The 20,336-nt window shown below is 42.2% G+C and overlaps 1 protein-coding gene across 2 annotated transcripts in view; it reads left to right on the top strand.

The window, feature by feature from the left end:
* Window positions 1–121: 121 nt before the first annotated feature.
* Window positions 122–20,336, top strand: part of RYBP (RING1 and YY1 binding protein) — a 71,589-nt gene continuing 51,374 nt past the window's right edge. Inside the window, exons 1-2 of one of the 2 annotated variants that reach the window (XM_034776405.1) lie at window positions 122–294; window positions 1,249–1,374. In XM_034776405.1, the coding sequence (XP_034632296.1) occupies window positions 263–294; window positions 1,249–1,374 (158 nt within the window). In that variant the 5' untranslated portion in view covers window positions 122–262. Of the gene's footprint in view, window positions 295–1,247; window positions 1,375–20,336 lie in introns of those variants that run through there. The other variant, XM_034776406.1, reaches the window with a different exon arrangement.

Below are 20,336 nucleotides of genomic sequence, written 5' to 3'. Positions count from 1 at the left end.
GGGGGCGCATTCCCGTCCCTTCTCCCCTCCCCGGCGGAGCCCAAGGCTGGGCCGCCCGGATTGGCCGGGCCGGGCGGCGAGCTCCGCCCGCTGTCGCCGTGCTGTGGGTGGGAGGGAGCCGGGCTGCGCTGCTAGTCTGGAGCGGAGCCTGGCAGCGGCTGGAGCGTCGGCGGCGGCTGAGGAGCAGCCGGAGCCCGCTGGACCGAGTCAGCCCGGACCCGTCTCCTCTCCCTTCGCGCGCAGGGCAGGGGGGCCCCGATCCATGACCATGGGCGACAAGAAGAGCCCGACCAGGTACAGAACCAGCGGGCTCCCGGGGGTCCGGCCAGGGGAGGCCGGGGGGGGGGGGTGGGGGGGGGGGGCTCCTAAGATGGAGGGAGGGGGGTGTTTGTGCCCCTCCAGCCAGGTACAGAAACTCCAGGTTCTCCGCGGTGTGCGAGGGGCTGTTCGCGAGCAGCGAGGCGCCTAAGATGGAGGGAGTGTGCGAGGGCAAGAGGAGGAGGAGGGAGAAGGGCTTGTGTCTCCTTGCTGCTGGTGCCAGGGCTAAGCTGGTGTGAGAGCAGCTATGGCGGCTCCTCTCCCTCACACAACACACTCTCCCCCGCTCCTCACTTCGCCCAGACAAAGGGAGATTTAACAAGGTGGAGGAGACAGACAGACATGGGGGTGGGGGGAACACGCCTCCCAGCTTTTCAAGTCTCACCACCCACCCCTCTCCAAAAAAGGAGGGCGAGGGGGAGACGGGCTCCTCTTGTCTCTCCCCTCCCCTGCCCAAGTCTCGCCCTCCCAGGTTCACTGGGTAACCGCTGTTGTTTGTGTGAACATCGATTGTCTGGGTTTAAAGATTGAGGGGAAACGCGCCCCCCCTCCCCAGTTTCTTTCCTTCCAGGGTGTGTGTGGGGTGGTAGTTAGGTAATGCAGGGTGTGTAGTGTGTGTGTGTGTGGGGGGGGAGTTGGGTAAAGCAGGGTGTGTGGACGGGGGTGGGGGCGCAGGCTAGTATAAGGCAAAGTGTGGGATTACTGCTTTATAATAGTGCCCCCAATAGCAGATATTTGATGACTCTTTAGGCAAGGAAGAGAAACGGAGTCTGGCGATGCAAGTTGAGAATTACAGAATGCACTGGATTTCACCGCTTGATAATATGGTTTCTAATGTGTGTGTTTTTCTTTTTCTCCTCCTCTCTTCCTCCTCCTCCTTTTTTCCTCCTCCCCATACACACATACGCACACGCACACTCTCTCCTCAAGGCCAAAAAGGCAAGCAAAACCTGCAGCAGACGAAGGCTTTTGGGATTGTAGTGTCTGCACCTTTAGGAACAGTGCTGAAGCCTTCAAATGCAGCATCTGCGATGTCAGAAAAGGCACCTCCACAAGGTATACATTAAAATATGTAGCTTTGCTTTTTATTTCTTTAATCCATAATTATTCTGTTTTGTTGATTTTACCTGCTATCTTGAAGTGGGTTCTGTATTTTATTTCCTTGAGAGGAAATAATCTCCCCTGTCCTCCTCTTAATACTGTATGTTGTTTTAAATTCTGTTTCAATGCTTAAGTATAGCTTGGACACAACAGTTTTGTAGGCATGGTACTGACATGATGTTTGTTTCTATATGTTCCATTTGATGTAAAAAAGGCTCACTTTTTTTTTTTAACCTTTCAATTCTGATTTGGGTGGACATTTCTCTCTGCCATTTGGGAAAACAATTTTTGTTTTGTTGGAAATATTGTTATGCATTTTGGGGGATAAGGAAGGTGAAGAGAAATAGTTGAAACTAAAGATGCCACAGAAACACCTTTTTTTTTTTTTTTTTATTCCTCTTGTCTTGTTGATCTTTGAATTCCTATTGTCATTTGAAATTAGTTGGTTTTCTGCAGAATTTAATGCGGAAATTATGTGGATTTCTGAAATCTTTAGCTGTTGGTTCTTTCTGCATGATGGAAGTTTTTTCAAGATGGTGAGACTGCCATACTCTAGTTAAATGAGTACACATAATCATCCTCCCGACCCCCCCCCCCCCCCCCCCCCCCCCCCCCACTTGGTTTTAGAAAGTTCTCTTGACAGTGTGAGTTAGGACTAGACTATGAACATGGAACTCCTTTTTTGTTTGCAAATCTCCTTTCAAATGCCTTTGACTCACTTTAATGTTTTTATATTTTGTACAAGTACATTCCTAAATTTGAGGAGTTCATATTTTTGTCTCTTTCTATTAAGGAAATATTATATTCTTATTTTTTTTTCAAAGTTTAGGACAGTGTTTTAAGTAAAGCTCTTTGCATGCTGAGAGACATTTTCGTGAGCAGACTGTTTCTTGAAGCCTTCTAGTGCTTTGAGTTGATTGACAAAGGAGGCTAAAAATGTACTCAATTAGTTTGTTTGTACAGTGCTTTGAACAAAAAAAAGTGCCTTATAAGTGCTAAATATTTATTTATTTTTAATTTAGACCATGCTTTTGGGCCATTGAGCCTGTGGGTGACATGACCACTACAGCTATGTGTAGTATCATAGTACTCCACTAGGTAACTGGCATATTTTAATTATATTGCATGTTGATTAAAGTGTGTGTATGCTTTACAGTAGGGTATTCTGAAAAGTGTTGAGCTAAATTGTCTTATCTGAAATTGGCATATCATTAATTTAGATATGATAATATGAAGAATATAAAGCCATTTGCATGTGGACCGAAATCTTGTTCTGTTAGGCTCCAGTCCTGCAATTTAACCTGCACAGGTGGATTTTTGAGTCTGGGCAAAGTGCTATGGGCTTCTGTGGGATATTTTAATGGATCCATCTGCAGAGTTAAGGCCTGACTTTACTCCTGTAAGTAGTCCTGTTGAAATCAGTGAGTGTAATCATGGTCATAAAGTTGAGCATGTGTATAAGTGCTTGCAGGATGGGGGTCTAAATGAGACAAGGAATCCAAGTGTGGGTAGTGCATGGACTAACTTGGTGTATCTTATGAGATCTTTTCAATTTGAGCACAGTACTGATGTCCTTTTTGAGAAATGAAAATCCATATAAAACTTTTTTGAAAAGGATACATTTGAAAATATTTGTTCAGCCAGAACACTTACTCTTCCAGTTAAGAATGAAAAATTGTTTTGTAAGAGACAACTTTAGGTTAAGAAATGCTACATAAATTTGCAAATGTGATCATTGGGTCTAGAACATCACAGAGCATTTTCCCATTAGCACTTTTTCTGGACTGCTTATTTTAATTTAGAATATATTAAGTTTTTGTGCATTTGAGTGCGTTAAGTTTGTGTGCCACTGTTTGATTTATGTTGTAGAATTTGAAAGTATGTATGGTACAGGATACTCCCTAAAAAAACCATAAAGTTTTGCTTCAGTGTCATTTACGAATAGTCAACTGAAAGTAGTAGTCACTGTCTGTTGTGAGTGCACTTTTGTTTGTGTGCGTATGTACAAGACCTCAGAGGTCAGAGTTCTTTATTGTGGTTTGGCTTTGAGTGTTACTGTATGTGACGTATAAGTCAATAACTGGGAAACTCTTCAGAATCTTTTTCATAAGTGACTAAGGAAATGTAGTGGTTTATGGCTGGCGATTTATTACTCAGAATACTTCTGTTTGATGACGAAATTTGTTTGAGTGATTTTATATAAATTTTATCCAGATAAAACTGTGGTTAACCTGAGATATTGGATCAGTAATTTAAGATATAATTTGACAAATTGATGTCATTTAGCCATATTTAAAGTTAGTGAGTTTCATTAAAGTTTGAAGTATTTTGCTTTATATTGAAAAGTAATTTGGACAGATTGGTAATATTTTTCAGACATGAAGAGAAGCAAATGTCTTTCAGCTTTAATTCTGTGCAGTTGAAATGTGCCCAGTTTCAAAAGATTTACATGGACCCAAAGTGACGTTTTTGTTTTTTTTAACCCCACAGTGAAGTCAGTGATTTGCTGTAGAATTTATTTTGGCAGATTAATGTTTTCTGATTTGTGAACTAGTTTAGACTTTAGNTGTAGAATTTATTTTGGCAGATTAATGTTTTCTGATTTGTGAACTAGTTTAGACTTTAGCTAACTCTCATTGTGTACATTTTTACAGACTTGATATAATCCTTGTCTGCTGTGTGGGAGGGGTCACTGGCTTCAGTGAGACGTTTCACTTATTTTCTGATTTAATGTCCCTTCCCTAGGAGCCTAAAAAGGGAATTTTACATATAGATACAGTGACTTCCAAATTTGCTAATGAACAGGAAGAACCAAGATAGACTATTAATCTGTACCTGAACAGAGTTGTTTTTTTTCAGTGGACCCCCATGTAAATATTACAAAATATTTTTAAAATGTGTGGGGCCACATTCAGCCTGGGAGAATTCATAAATGTTATGGTTGGTTTAAACCAGGGGTCGGCAACGTTCGGCACGCGGCTCGCCAGGGTAAGCACCCTGGCGGGCTGGGCCAGTTTTATTTACCTGCTGACGCGGCAGGTTCGGCCGATCGCGGCCCCCACTGGCCGCGGTTCGCCGTCCCGGGCCAATGGGGGCAGCGAGAAGCTGCGGCCAGCACATCGCTCGCCCGCACCCCTGGTGTAGACTGAACAATAGTAACATCAAGCCAAGTAGGCTGAGGCTTTGTCTAAACTGGGGTTTTTGTACTGGTATAGCCACATCAATGTGAACTGCTAGTGTAGGTGTGGTGCACATGTGTAAAAAGTGACTTATGCTTATCTTGGTTTCAAACCAAGAGAAAGTTGCACTAGGGCAAGTCTACTTGCATCTACTAAGGGGTTTGTGCTGGTATAGCTACATGTTACCTAAAAAGAGATTAGGGCTTAAATTAAAACTTCTACTATTGGGGAGATTTGCTCAACACACACTACCCTTCCAGTATCCAATACTACTTCAAAATGTAGAAGGAATATTTAATCTGGACATTTTAGGGCCAAATTTTGCCCCCATTGATATTAATATGAGTTGTTTATTTGAGGGCAGAGTTTAGTCCATTGTTTCCAACGAGTTCTCTTAAAGGTCCTGGCAGTCCTCTCCCTTTGTTTCTATTTTGGTGTGTGCACATGTTGCATTCTCACCCAGCCCTCCCCTTCTCCTGGTCACTTCCTCCTCCAGCTGAGTGATCATACTTGAGAATCCTGCCCCTGTTCATAATTAGTTTCACACTGCTACTGGTACTCCCAGAAAAGTGGTATTTAACAACAATATTGATCATTCTCTGGGATTTTCCTGCTCAGGTGACTGGGAAAATGTGGGAGGGTGATGGAGAAAGCACAGAATGTCTGATTGTTTTCCTAGCTTAACCCTTTAGGATAGGCTCCTTCTTTGCTTCTCTGCTCCCAAAGCAGGGCTTTTCCTATCAAGTTAATGAGATTGGAGTCCTCTCTGTACATGGGAAAAATGTGAGAGTGGAAATTTGCCATCTTATTCTTGAGAGTAAGTGACTTTTGAATAAAAGAGCAACAATTTGCCCCATAAATACCCTGAAGAGGGTATGTAGGTTATCACTAGTATTTGTAGACACAAGGTATGCACTTGGAGATCTGATTGGATATCTTTGTTGTACTTGGGGTAATACATGTCTGATATTAGAATCTTGATCTTATCTCTCATTTCAGTATAGTATGTTAATAAAACACAGATTTACAGTGCTTCCCCAACATCCTTATTTGGAAACAACTGGTTATGGATCATACATAAAAGCATTTGATACAAAATTAATAATCTGTAGTTTGGGACAAAAATCTAAATTACCAGCCTCCCTCCTTTTCTGTTCCCCCCCCCCCCCCCCCCGTTTTTCCCCCCCCCCCCCCCCCCCTTAGAATGCATGTGGCTTCCAAGCCATTTTTGAAGGACACAAATCTCCAGCCTACCTCATTTAAAAAAAACATTTCCCTCGTTCTGTATCCAGTACAAACACATGCATCACTGTGTGGCTCTTTTTATTGTCAGTCCTGAGCTCATCGTAATAGTTGCTAGGTAGCCCAGTTCTGTTCTGGGAATGAGGGACTGAACTCTAATTGCGTCCCATTCTTTTGACTTAACTGCTGGACCGTCCTTTCCTGAAGATTTTTGTTTCACTCTATAGTCATGAGGTAGTTAGAAGCAAGCTGCTTTCATTTAGCTCTAAGTTAAGTGTCTTTCACATGTATTAAAATTCATTTGATTTTTCTACATAAGTATATGTCTATACTCTTAATATGCTACAGTTGTACCCCTGTAAAAAGGTTCTTTCTATTTTTAGCTCCCCAACAACACTGGAGTTGGCAAACCTAGTGTGATTGGGGAGCTAAAAATAGGAAGAACCTTCCACAGATCTGGGATTGTAAAACAGAAAATATTGGATGTTCACAAACATGGCTTGAACCGCTCAGGTTTTTTCCCAGAGCTTAAAAATCCAGCATCTCTGGGAAATAACTCTGAACAGGAAGTGTGTCCTAGTTATTGACATACAAATAAGCACACCAGGAGACACCCCACACCCCCTCCCTGGATCTTTTTAGCTCCAAGCCTTGGGCATCTGAAATGCTACAGGTGATTAATACAGCAGGTGCTATCTGACTGGCAGAGATGTTTGTTTTCTACCTCCATTCCCTACTCCTCTCTTCCCATTTCTGAACACCTTACTCAAACAAAATAAATAGAGCTTTTGGGGTACATCTCCACTGGGAAAATGTTGATTTTTTTACCGTTAGCTGACATGGTAAAATCCTATTTTGGACACAGCAGTCTGTTTCACATGTTAGCAGGATGAGGTAAACACTAGGGGGAAGCTTAAAGTGTAAAAGACATAACATTATTCCTAGTGAAAACAAGACCTTAGTGGCCCCCATGAGTTAGCCCCTGCCTCCTGCTACTCCAGCATCAGATATACACACTATAGATGGCCCCCCTTCATCTTGGTTTGGCTCTCAAGCCCAAGTACTGAAACCAAAGCGTGCAAATAAATATATAGCTATATATAGATATCTATATATCTTTCCTCTCTTGTAAACAGGGCCTGCATCAGCTGGACACCAGCTCCCTCTGTGTGTCTATAGAGTCTTGTGCTGGAACTACATGAAGGCAGAGGAATGCAAAGTCCCTTTCCGGGCATGCTTTCCTTAAACTGACTTGATTGTTTCACTTTCCTATGGGTTGGTCAAAAAACTGGAAAGCTGAGCAGATTTGAGAGTGGCTTCTCTGCAGTGCACCCTGAAAGATCTCTTATGTGGGCCCTTTAAATTACTGGAACCCAATCTCATGTGGACCTGAAATAGGCAGCAAGTGTACACTATACCAAGTAGTTAGGAAACTGCCAGATCCCGTCACCTCCTTAGAGCATGTCTTTTCTGCAGAATTAGCTTGTCTCATACTTGATACTCATGCTGATAGTCCTCCAGTGCCTTCCCACAATTCCATCCTGTGTGCCCAGAAGGACAGACAAGTTCTACAATTCAGTAGGAAAGAATCCTAGAGCGGCTCAGCATATTGCAGCACAAAGAATCACGGGATGTGCCGTAGTGACACACACACAGCTGAGTACAGCATCAGTGAGGACCTGGTAATGGGTATAGCTTTTCCATGTGGCTGCTTACACCCAGGTTAGGCTAACCCGGGTGCTTAGACTTTAGTGCCGAACACTTGAGTTAATTTCATAGTGAAGACCTACCCTAACTGTTCTCATTTGGTAATTTGCTCCTCTGCAGGAAACACATAAATTTGTCACTACATATATGTAGTCAGTCATGTCACTTTCACAATGATTAAACACTCTTTTTAAAGAGAGGAACCCAATGACCTACTTTGTGGGCATTCAGCTAGTTCTGTAGGTCAGTAGGTTTCAATTCCACAATGTAGGTCACCTGGAAGGTGTGCAGCGCTTCTATAATGAGTAGCGTTTGACCTGGAACAAAATTTACCCAAGTTATGCATGCAACTTTTTTTGTAGCAGTACTAGGTATAGCTTGGTATCTGTCTTTGTCCTGTTGTTCCTTTTCCTAAGGTACAGTAAAGAATTTGGGCTTTCCTGTATGGAAGCATTTTTACAAGAGGACTTGTATGGATTTTTAAATTTTATTTTAAGTAGGTATATTTTAGACAGATAGGGACAACCTGTACTTATTGCTGCCTGGTTTCTATTTAGTGCTCAGCAAAACCACAGAAACATCTATTTAATATTCTTTATATAATACACTAAGCAAATCTTCTGTATTCCAGAGGAAGGAGAAAATTGTGAAATTTTTGGCTTATCTCATCTACCTAAGTCCACTCTATGGCTGTATGTGCTTACTACATCTGTCAACCTTTTGTGCAAACAAAATATTTCTGTGAACACACAACCAGTGCTCTATTCACACATCTTTAGTGCATCTATAAGCACAGCCAATCCTTTCAGTTTATTTCCTAAACACAGCATCATCCCTTCCGTAAAACAGGTGCCAATTAGAAGCACATTCTGGATATTGACATGCTAATAAGCTTGTCAACCATGTCAGTTTGCATTAGAATTCTTATATTCCCAATGTTCAATTAAGGACTGAGAAAGTGGGTCTGTTTTTCCTTGTTTTCACTTTGGACTCAGCAGTGGTATCTTCAGAAAATTCTGATAAATTTTGCTCCAGCCAGAAAAATCAAAACTGACACAAACATGATAGAATTGGTTAAATACCTGCATGCAACTCCCATTGTCTCATGGGGCATTTCCCTTTTGTCATGGGAGGTGTTGCCTGTGTTTCTGAGGCAGTGTACACACTACAATGTTCCTTTTGCCAACCAAACTCTCCTGCTTTGCAGACAAGTGGCATAGAGCTTTTTGCGGCAAAGATATATCCACAAAGTGTCAGCGTAGACACTGCGCTTGGTTATGTTGCTGTAAAAATGGCCCCCAGGAGGAGTCCCACAGTGCCCATTCTGGCCGCTCTGGTCAGCGGTTCGAACTCCCCTGGCCTGCAGCCAGGTACCGCAGGCATTTGCCCTCCCGCTTTAAAGGCCCATGAATTTTTGAAATTCCACATCTTGTTTGCTCGGTATGGAGAGCTCACGTTGCATCTTCCCAGCTGAGCATGGCGGCTCCACGTGGCAAACGCTATTCCGCTTGAAGCACACCTGAGTCATTGGATTTACTGACACTGGGGGAGAGGAGGCTGTGCAATCCCAGCTTCACTCCAGCCATAGGAACTTTGACGTCTACGGGCAGGTTTCTCATGGCCTGTTGGATAAGGGCTATGAACAGGACACGCAGCAGTGCTGTGAAAAGATAAAGGAGCTCAGGCAGGCGTACCAGATGGCAAGGGAGGCCAACCGTTGCACTCATGCTGCGCCGAAGACCTCCCGCTTTTATAAGGAATTGGATGCCATCCTCTGTGGCAACTCCACTTCAAAGAGCCCTGTGGATACTTTGGTGAGGCTGGAGATGGTGGACAGTGAACCTAACCCCGAGGACAAAGTCATGGACGAGGAGGTCAAGTTAGAGGACGATGTGGATCACATGACAGGGTCGTCTGGTGGCACGGCGAATCAGGAGCTCTTTTCCACTCTGGAGGGTCTAGCTAGTCCCAACCGTGTCTCTGGCACGCATGATGCAGGAGAGGAGAACCCTGGTAAGTGATCTTTTTGAGCTGATGCTCGATTATATGAGATAAAACTGTCCTTTATATTCTAGAAGGGGGTGAAGGGACTGAAATGTACAAGACTAGCTGTGTTTGAGTGTGCTCCACATTCCTTTGTGCAACTAAGCAGTACGGCAGAACAGCAGTCTGTTAATGCACACTGAGATTTCATGGGACTCCTCCAGAGAGATCTCTAGGAAACTTTCCTGGAGATACTCGCCAATCCTCTCCCGAAGTTTCCTTGGAAGAGCTGCTTTGTTCCTTCCCCCATGGTAGGAAACTTTCTTGCGCCACTCAGCAATCACTTGTGCAGGGACCAAAGCAGCACACAGGCGAGCAGCATAGAGTCTGAAGCGGAAAGCTTGCAGGAGATGCATCCTTGCTTACCCTCAGGAGTGAGATATCGGCTTCAATGACCCCTGCATGTGGAAAATGGTGGCAGAATTTACAATATTGTCCCTAGTCGCCTGCACTGATGACCTTAAAAAAAACAGCTAGACCCTTTGTCCCATCTTAAGTCCAACTCCCACGCGAGCCGAACTCACCATGTTTAGGGCATTCACAGAGATGTGTGCTTGCAAAGGGATAGTGAGAAAGTGATTTGTATGTAAAAAGATGTGTATTTTACTATAATGATTCAATGCTGTGCGTGAACTAACAATCGTGCTTCTGTGTATTGTTTTTGTGCTTCTGCAGATGTATAGGGTAGGGGTTCTCAAACTTCATTGCGCCACAACCCCCTTTTGATAATAAAAATTACTATACGACCCCAGGATGGGGGACCAAAGCCTTAGCCCCGTCGCTCCAGGGGGCCAAAATCCGAGCCCAGCTGCCCTGGCAGGGAAGGCCAAAGCCTGAGCCCCATGACCCCGGGTTGGGGTGGGGGGCCCAAAGCCAGAGCCCAAGGGCTTCAGTCCTAGGAGAGGGGCTGTAACCTGAGCCCTGCCACCCAGAGCTGAAGGGCTTTGGCCCCAGGTCCCAGCAAGTCTAACACCAGCCATGGTGACCCTATTAAAATGGGGTTGTGACCCACTTTATGGTCCCAATCCACAGTTTAAGAACCACGTGTGTAGGGGGTTCAAAGGCCACACCGACAGAACACCTCTGCTAGATAAGGAAATGACCAAAGCGGTGCAAGGAGGACATGTTCCAAGAGGTGTTCCAATCCTCAGAGGCCGAAAAAAGAGAATGCAGGGAGGAAAGACAGGACAGAAAGGAGAGAGAAGCATATTGTTAAGGGCCGGGAGTGGATGATAAAAGTGATGGAGGAGCAAACAGAGATGTTGAAGTCCCTAATCATGCTCCAGGGAGAACACGTGGTTTCCCCCCAATCCCCCTGGGAGCAATACCGAACTGCTTTCCATGCCCTTCCCAAACTCCTCCTTGCAACTTCCTGGACCATCTCAGTACTCCATTCACTCCACCACTTCGGACAGTTTCCAAAATGATAGCTGGACTTGCACACAGCTATGAGAGCCTATACTGCCCCTGACTGTTATCTCCCTTCCCATCAAATCTTTTGTGTGTGTGTGTGTGTGTGTGTGTGTTGTTAATTGTTATTTAATAAAAACAGGTTTCAGAGTAGCAGCCGTGGACTACAGCCGTGGACTACAGCAGTGGACTACAGCCCACTTCTTCGGATGCATATTCATGTAGTCCACGAAAGCTTATGCTCTAATAAATTTGTTAGTCTCTAAGGTGCCACAAGTACTCCTGTTCTTTTTGCGGATACAGACTAACACGGCTGCTACTCTGAAACCTGTCTTTTTACCCTTAGCCTCACAAATATCATGGAGCATGCAGCAGGCTGCTATGACAATGGGAATGTTTTCCTCATTTAGATCTAACCTGCCATAAAGACAGCGCGAGCACGCTTTTAATCTTCCACTATCATTCTGCACCTGCTCAGCCTATTGTTGAAGCGCTCCTTGCTGCTGTCCAGGTTTCCCATGTAAAACTTCATGAGCCATGGGAGTAAGGGATACTCTGGGTCTTCCAGGATCACTATGGGCATTTCAGCATCCTCCACAGGAATCTTCTGGTCTGGAAAGAAAGTCCCTGCTTGGAGCTTTCAGTAACAGCAAGTGTTCCTGAAGATGTGTGCATCATGCATCTTTCTGGACCACCCTGCATTGATATCAGTGAAATGACCCCGGTGATCCACCAGCGCCTACAGTACCATAGAGAAGTAGCCCTTTATGTTGACGTATTTCATTGCAAGATGGTCTGGGGCCAAAATTGGCATATGTGTGCCATCAATCTCCCCTCTGCAGTTAGGGAATCCCACTGCTGCAAAGCCATCCTCTATTTCACGCACATTGCCCAGAGTCACTGTCCCTCATAGTAGTAGGATGCCCTGCACACTTGCGTTACCGCAGCCCCAGCAGTTGATTTCCTGACTCCAAACTGATTCGCGACAGACCGGTAGCAGCCTGGAGTCACCAGGTTCCACACAGTGATAACCACACGCTTCTCCACTGCTAGGGGATCTCTGTTTTTGGTGTCTTTGTACCGCAGTGCTGGGGCTAGGTCTGAACACAGTTCTAGGGAGGTGGCTTTCTGCATCTGGAAGTTCTGCAACCACTGCTTGTCATTCCAGACCTGCATAATAGTGCAATCCCACCGCTCAGTGCTTGTTTCCTGAGCCCAAAAGCAATGGTCCACTGTGTTCAGTTGCTCCATGAATGCCAAAAGTAATCTGGTGATGTTTTTTCCATGGCCGCAGCAGGTCAGGAAGTCTGATTCCTGTTCAGATTGGGAACTCACGATATACTGCATGACCAATCGCGATGTTTTTGTAACTGTGACCACAACAGTAGAGAGCCATGCGGATCCATCTTTTCAGACAGAGATGGTGAGCGCACAGTAAACAGGAGCCATTGAAAAATGCTGTGAAACATAGTTGGAAAACCATAGAATGCTGGGATAGAAAGAACTACATCATCGGATGTTGAACCTACACCCATGATGCACTACGATCCGCTCTGCCTTCCCACAACTCCTAGCTGCAGAAGGTGGCAAGTAGCACAGTGGGATAGCTACCCACAGTGCACTGCTCTCACTGTCCGTGGTAGAGCACCAAGAGTGGATGTGCACCACCGACAGAAGGAGCATAGTGTGACCATGCACAGGTGGTGTAATTATACCGTTTTTTGATTGTCGGTTTAACTTGCGTCAACAAAACTCTGTAGGGTAGACAAGGCCTGAAAATAGAAGTGGGCCCGGTGTGTCCATGGTCAGGATTCTTTTCACAAATGATTGTTGCTAGGAATACTTTAGATAAGGTTATATCTACAGTAAAGGCAAGGAACTTGTGGTACTCAGGAGATGACCTGGGTTCGATCCCTGATTCTGCTAGGGCTTGTCTTCACATAAAGCACTATAGCTGTGCAGCTGCACCAGTGCAGCCATGCTGCTGTAGCACTTTGGTGAAGACGCTCCTACACCAACGGGATAGCTTCTCTTATTGGCGTAGTTAATCCCCCCCGAGATAGTGCTGATTTAACCGCCTGAGTAGATGGTATAACTGTGTCGCTCAGGGGTGTGGATCTTTCACACCCCTGAGTGACGTAGTTATACTGATATAGGTCTGTAGTGTAGACCTGGCCCTAGTCTTCCTTCCTGTTTTTGCCTCTGTACAATGGTGATAACTGTCTATGTTACAAGGGTGTTGAGGCTTAATATTTGTAATGCACTTTGAGATTCCCAGCTTGGAATTGCAATAGAAGCACAGGATTTTTTTTTAATTTTTGAGCTGATCACATTTCTGCCAGATATGAATTTAGATTACTATGTATCTGATCAAAGTTTATAATTTATGGTGTTTTGATGGGAAGCCTCCACTTTTAGGTAAATGTAGCAATGTATTTTCTTTGTCTCCTTTACTGCCATTCTTAATTAGAGATTATTGAAATCTCCAAGAATCCTTTTTACAGCTTGTGTTCAAATATGCACACAAGTTTTAGCTGCTTTAAAGACCATAGTATCCTTCTGGACTATCCTTTTTTTTTTTTTTTAAGCTTGCTTCACTTCTTGTAAGGCACATAAGGTAGTTTGCATTCTACTTGGGGACAAACAATGAATAAATGCTTAAACTTGTGGGTCTTTCACCAAGCAGGACTATATTCTTCAGTATTTAAGAGTTATGATAGATTTCTTTGTATCATGCAAAAGTGCTGAATGACGTGTACTATCTTGCCTATGATAGAACTGTCATCTTCAGATTTATAGTGGGTGGTAAACATGTGACTGAGTAGAATCCGAAATACTGTTTATTTTCTGAACTAAGTTGGTGGCTTCATTTGTCTGGGGTTGACCTGTATTGGGAGATGTTACATAAAATATTCAGACATAACAGGCAGAGTAATTTAACCATTATTCATTCTAACAGATTTGGTTAGGAGATGTAGATGGACTAGGATTAATTTGTTTGAATTATTTTACAAAAGTTCTGCAGGTTTGGAAGTTGGGACCATCAGCTGCTCTATGCTGAAGGCAGACTAGAGGTCTAATCCTGCTCCTTGTTAAATCCGTGACAAAATTTGCAATGACTTTAGTGAGTGTAGAGTGGAGGACTACATGAATATAAAAATGTTCTATATGTAGTTAATAGTAAAGTAATATAAATTCTCCTACTTTTATATTTCCCTCTCAGTCCTGTCTTTAGTGGCCATCAAAGTAATGTAATATCCAGTGCATTCTGAGCCTACGTGAAAAGAGCAGTTTAAAAATGTCAGGGGATCAACTAGTCTTTTCTTAATTATCCCCAATTTACCATTTGCTAATTAGTTGAGATCAGATGTGAAGGGTGAATATAATTCTATATAGATTAATTTATGTACAAAGTGATTTACTCCCTGTTTGTAGCTGTGTAAAATCTAGGTGCATGTGAGGGCACATAACTTTATTTATTCTGAGTTGAACAGTGCATTCAAGCTCTTGAAGCTTTGTTCTGAGATTCTGCTCAAATATTTGGATCTAATTATTTGAGCTGCTGTATCTGGCATTCTTATTCTGAAAATACCTGCACTGGTTTTTTTTCTGAAGCAGCACTGAACACTTTCTCTTCCTGAGATTTCAACAGAAGAGGCAATATATTGATGGATGATGGCCCTGTGATGGAGTCAATCAGCCAGTGTAGTCATTTGTCTCCTGGGGATACTGGGATGGAGAACGGCATTTGCTGGTGCGGGGAGGGGTGTTCCTCTGTGATGTTAATATAGTGTAGAAACTTTGCTATCCCTTTGTGTTTTTCTAGGCCCTTTGGAAAAAAGTTTCATTTTCCTATTTTCATTTTTTAAATATAGTAAGAGTGGATGTAGTGCTCAGTTTAATAACATATTTAATGAATCTTATTGAAATGCTCTTGAGTAGAGGCAAGACTATGTCACAAACAAATATTTCTAACAAAGGCTTAAGTCCAAAAGTTGCAAACCTTCCTTTGTTTGTGACATGTGATGTCCAGGTTTTAAACTGCTTTTATACACTTAATTTAAGAATAAATTTGAGGATTCCAGTCACCGTTTTATATCAAAGGTAGAATGTAGAAGGAGGAAGGCTATTTTTAAAAATACTTTCAATATTTTATTTCAAGTATTAGCAGTTTTAGAATTTTTGGCCAGGTATTGCTATAAACATAGAAAATAAAGCAGGAGTATTTGTCTCTTTAAAATATGTGACTATAGCTAACGGCTTGTCAATAAGTTGTGTTTAACGTTTCAATGAAACATGCATTCTGCTTATATAGTAAAGTTATAGTATTAAAATGTAAACATCCATATCGGAGAACAGCTGAGTCCCCATAAAGCTTTATTGTGTCACTAAGAATTGTTGACATGTAACGCTAGTAATCTAGTCCAGTAAGGAATTATTTTTAAACTGAGCATACTCAGATTGGTGGAAACTGAAACAGAAAAGAAATGGAATAAGGTCATATCTTTTAAAACTTCTCTCCCTCCCAACCTGCACCCACCCAAAAATGTATAATGTAAATTGCTTATTTAAAGCTTTTGAATGTTCAAGTTTTTTTTTCTTTATAAACCCTGCGTGGTTTAAAAACAACATTTTCCAAAGTGGTTTTATTGGCAAGTTAATTACAAATAGCTTAACATTGGGTGTTGGACGTAAGGAAGGACATCACAAATTAACTGCACATTTTCCCGTTGAGACAAATCATATCAGTTTCAAGAATGTAATGGGACACAGGTTATCTGATTGATTGTTTATTTTTACGGACAGTTTAAAATACTGGAACATCAGAAAAACAAGGTAATGAACTTATTTTGGTGCCTTTTCTATAAATGATTAAGATCAGGGCTTGAAAACCAGACTTTTATTAGCCCAAGTTAGGAATCAAAGAAAGGGAACCATCCCAGCAAGATGTGGGGCAACATAGAGGTGAGCGGCCTAGTGTATCCCTTTGGCTGCTTTGAAGCCTGCATGGAGCAGGAGGGGATGGGGATGTTGGTTGGTTGAGATTGGATGTTTTCCCAAGAGTGCAGTTTCCAAGACCCCAGTCTAGGGCTCACCTTTCACAGTAATTCTGACTTACAGCTGCCAGATAAATACAAAGAAGGGATGCATCTTTTATTTTGAAACTTCCTGATGCCTTGTGAGAGGGAGTCTCTGTCCTGTCAGCCCAACCTTTGCAACTTTGACTGGCTGCAAAAAAGTGTTCTTGGGGAAGCTTGCCACTCATTCGCCTTTCTCTCCCTGTCAGCCCCACCAAAGAAAACCAAATCACCCACACTTTTCTATTGTTCTATGAACAACTTCAAATGGCAGAGTGAAAATGACATGTCCTATCCCTTATTTGAGTAGTTGTGAAACTGATCTGATTTTTGTTAGTTTCACTTTGCTGAGGAAAAGCTTCCTGTTTGCCAATGGTCAATGCATTTTTCATGGCGTGACAAAACTTTCTTCAAAGAACAAGTAGGGGAATACAGCTGATGATTAAATCAGCCTTCTAGGTCAAAGAACTGCTATTATTAATGGATCCTGACAGAACTCGTTTTCAATCATGGTGGGTTAGAGCTGGAGTAGTTTTTCGTGGTGGATTCAGTTTATCACGCAGACTATTTACTGTCAGGTTCACATTTGCTGTAACAAAGTATACTAGAAAGCTTTGTAAGATGGGAGCTTGAGTTATTGACTCATGACGCTGCATTTATTTATTTAAACGTTGTTGTTGTTTTATTTTCAAATCTTGTTTATCAACCTCTTGCACCTTGTACCATTACAAGATATTAGAAACTTGCTATGATTAAAGGTCTTGAGAACATGACCTATGAAGGAAGGCTGAAAGAATTGGGTTTGTTTAGTTTGGAAAAGAGAAGACTGAGAGGGGACATGATAGCAGTTTTCAGGTATCTAAAAGGGTGTCATAAGGAGGAGGAAGAAAACTTGTTCACCTTAGCCTGTAAGGATAGAACAAGAAGCAATGGGCTTAAACTGCAGCAAGGGAGGTTTAGGTTGGACATTAGGAAAAAGTTCCTAACTATCAGGGTGGTTAACACTGGAATAAATGGCCTAGGGAGGTTGTGGAATCTCCATCTCTGGAGATATTTAAGAGTAGGTTAGATAAATGTCTATCAGGGATGGTCTAGACAGTATTTGGTCCTGCCATGCGGGCAGGGGACTGGACTCGATGACCTCTCGAGGTCCCTTCCAGTCCTAGAATATGAATATATTTTGGGTATATTCTATTTGATATCATTCATCGGGGATTAGTGTAAAGGTAAACCCAACTGCCTCAAATGAAGAGCAGACCAAGGGGAGGAGTTTGTTTCTAAAGTATCTTGATGTCTTGGGGGAAGTCCTGCCTAAAAAGACAAGGGCTGAAAATTTTGCATGTGTGAGAAGGCCAACTATCCAAAGACCTCTGATTTTTTGTGTGTGTGCTTCCCTCCCCCCATTTCTTCCTCCCCTGCTCTCCCTCCCCTACAGCCGGAGAGTATAAACACTGGCAAAAGAAGATAGGAGAGTTTAACAAGAGTATTAGTTGGATTAGTTGCTTGGTCTTAATGTTAATGAGCTACAGCTTGGCAGGCTCAAGAGGGGGATTGGTCAGAGCTAAGAGCTTGAAAGTAGGAGTTAAGAATGAATATTTCTGGATCTTCTATTAACTTGCTTTGACCTTAGTCGATTGCCTAACTTCTTTTGTGCTTCAGTTTATCCATCTGCAAAACAAGTCACAAATGGCTGCTGTGTGGTTTGTTTAATGTTTGTAAAGTGCTTTGAGATCCTCAGTCTCCCTCCTCCTTCCCCCTCCCCCCCCCCCATCCGAAATAAATGCAAGTAGGCTTAGACTTAGAAGCAACTTTTGGACCTTCCATTCCCCAACCTATACAAATACGCCTTTAGAGTTACTGGGACACCACCTAGGCTGCACGAGGACTGGGGATGATCACCTACTAAATTATTCTTGGTGTGGCATGGCTAATAGTTTAAAGTGCGAGCTGGATTTATCCACTAGAATTTTGCTGTTGTATGGACTGCAGTGAAATTTCTCCAACATGTTACAGGAGTTTAAATTCAGACTCATTTGTATCATACTTACTTTTAAATAGGCATATGATTGGTAGGTGGAGACTGTATGTTTTACGTCTTGGAGAGTGGAGTACACTTGCTTAAAGATGGTACTACAGTGTGTTATACTGGGAACAGTTAAGGATCGTTATTTACAAATACAAATAATAAAATTACGTCTGGAAATAGATGGGGGAAGCCACACTTCTCCCCTTTTAGAGCACCAAAAAGCCTTAGACACATCAGCCCTGTTTCTGTAAGCTATTTCATGCAGACAGACCCCTGCATCTTTAAGGTGCCTCAGCATCAGTGGGGTTCTGGGTGAGTGTAAGAGTCCATCCTTATGGTCCAGTTGGCAAGACCAGAGTCTGAACTATAGCCTTAATCCTGAGGTCCTGTTAGATAACTTTCTGCACAGTTACTTGACATGCACACTGGTAAGCAACAATACATTATCCAGACAGAGGTGCAACCTGATAAGCGCAAAGTAAAATTTCAAACAACGCATGGCACTCTTCATATATTTTAAAGCTTTTTCTACATGGTTTCTGCAAATTAAAGATCTAGAGTACTTAAAAATACCCCAAAACAGATTTCTTATTACTGTATACTGTGACCAAAATTTTTAGGTTTGGGTGTCTTAACTGAAGAACTGATATCTGTATTTAGACATTTCCATTGACTTCAGTTGGAGTTGCAGATTCTTGGCATCTCTGAAAATCAGGCTAAGTATTTAAGTTCAAGAGTTTTGTTCTGAGTCTTATTTTGAATTCACAGCTAAAATATCTACAGTACTGTAAGAAATGTGTAAATGGGAGCCAGGCAGTGTTTTGTTGTGTATTCAAGAAATCAAATAAACTTATCCTTTAATGTTAAAAAATAGAAAGATTCAATATTGGTTCAAAGCTTCATTATGCTCCACTGAATGGCTGTTGAATAATAGTGATGGTCAGCACACAGGTTAGAATCTTGAGTCCATATGTCATGGCAGTCTCAAGAGTAGCTATTAAATGTATGAGGTCACACCCTATAATTTTAATACATGGGGAAACGTAATAATTCCCAAAGGTCTTGAATTTTGGTACACCCCTCACCATCTGTGCTTTAACAGCACCCCCTCACCAACTGTCAAGGTAAATCATAGAAAATGAACCATAACCAGGTATTTCTGGTAATTCTATACCAATAATTAAAGTTCTGTGACTTACCTTGTACATGCAGTGGAAAAAAACACCTAGCTGTAGTTCCTTTTTCTCTTTGCTTCCATTCATTGCTAAGCCATTGCCTATCAGTTTCTCTTGTGTTGTAAATGTGAAGTTTTCCCTTTGGTTTGTTGGTAACTTCTCATTCTTACCTAGAGGGTATTTGAAATATAATGATCCGACAGGCATTTCACAGATATAGAAAAACTACTTATTTTTCTTTTATAGCCATTTGGGTAATCTCCTGTGGACCTTGTCCAAAGTCCACTGAAGTCAGTGGAAGCCTTTCAGTTGTCATTGATGGATATTGAATCAGGCCCTTGATGGGTTTCTGCCACAAAAAAATAAAATAAAATTGAGTTTAATGCCAGTTTAATCTCCTCATTTTAAAGAGATACCTCTGACTGTTAATTCTAGGCCTGCTCTCTTTGCTTTAAAATAATTCAGTCTGTGGAATAAAAGTTTGTTTATTGTAACAATGGGATAAAAAGGTATGGGAATTTTTAAGGTCGTATTAGTCTGGAGAAAGAATACTACTACTGCTGTTGTCTACCAAGGGCTGAAATTGATGTGAAATCGGGCATATAGCACTTCTACCAGTCTTGATGGTACTATTCTTGTGTTTGCAAATCCTTAATAATGCAGACCATCTTGTACAAAATTATTTCTGTAGCAATCTTATAGATGGTGACATTTCATAGTTAAAATGCAGGAAAAATCTTTTACTCTTTTGTTCCTTAAAAACAAAAAAAAGTGTAATTTTCATTCATTTTTTGCATAGCTATAATTCTCTGATGAAGGGTGTAGACTTTGAACATTATCTTTTCTCTTAGTCACTTTTCTGTGTAATATTCCATGTTTTTATTGCATTCAGTGAAGAACATGCTGGCCCTCCTTTGACTGACTAAATACCTGTATGTTATCTTGGGTCATAAGTAAGGCTGCGATTTAGTCACGGAGGTCACAGATGTCACGGAATCTGTGACTTCCAAAGACCTCCATGACTTCAGCCAGCACCGGCTGGGAGTTGCAGGGTCCC

This window comes from Trachemys scripta, chromosome 7, assembly GCF_013100865.1.
Source record: "Trachemys scripta elegans isolate TJP31775 chromosome 7, CAS_Tse_1.0, whole genome shotgun sequence".
Taxonomy (NCBI): domain Eukaryota; kingdom Metazoa; phylum Chordata; order Testudines; family Emydidae; genus Trachemys; species Trachemys scripta.
This window is presented reverse-complemented; position numbering and strand designations above follow the sequence as displayed.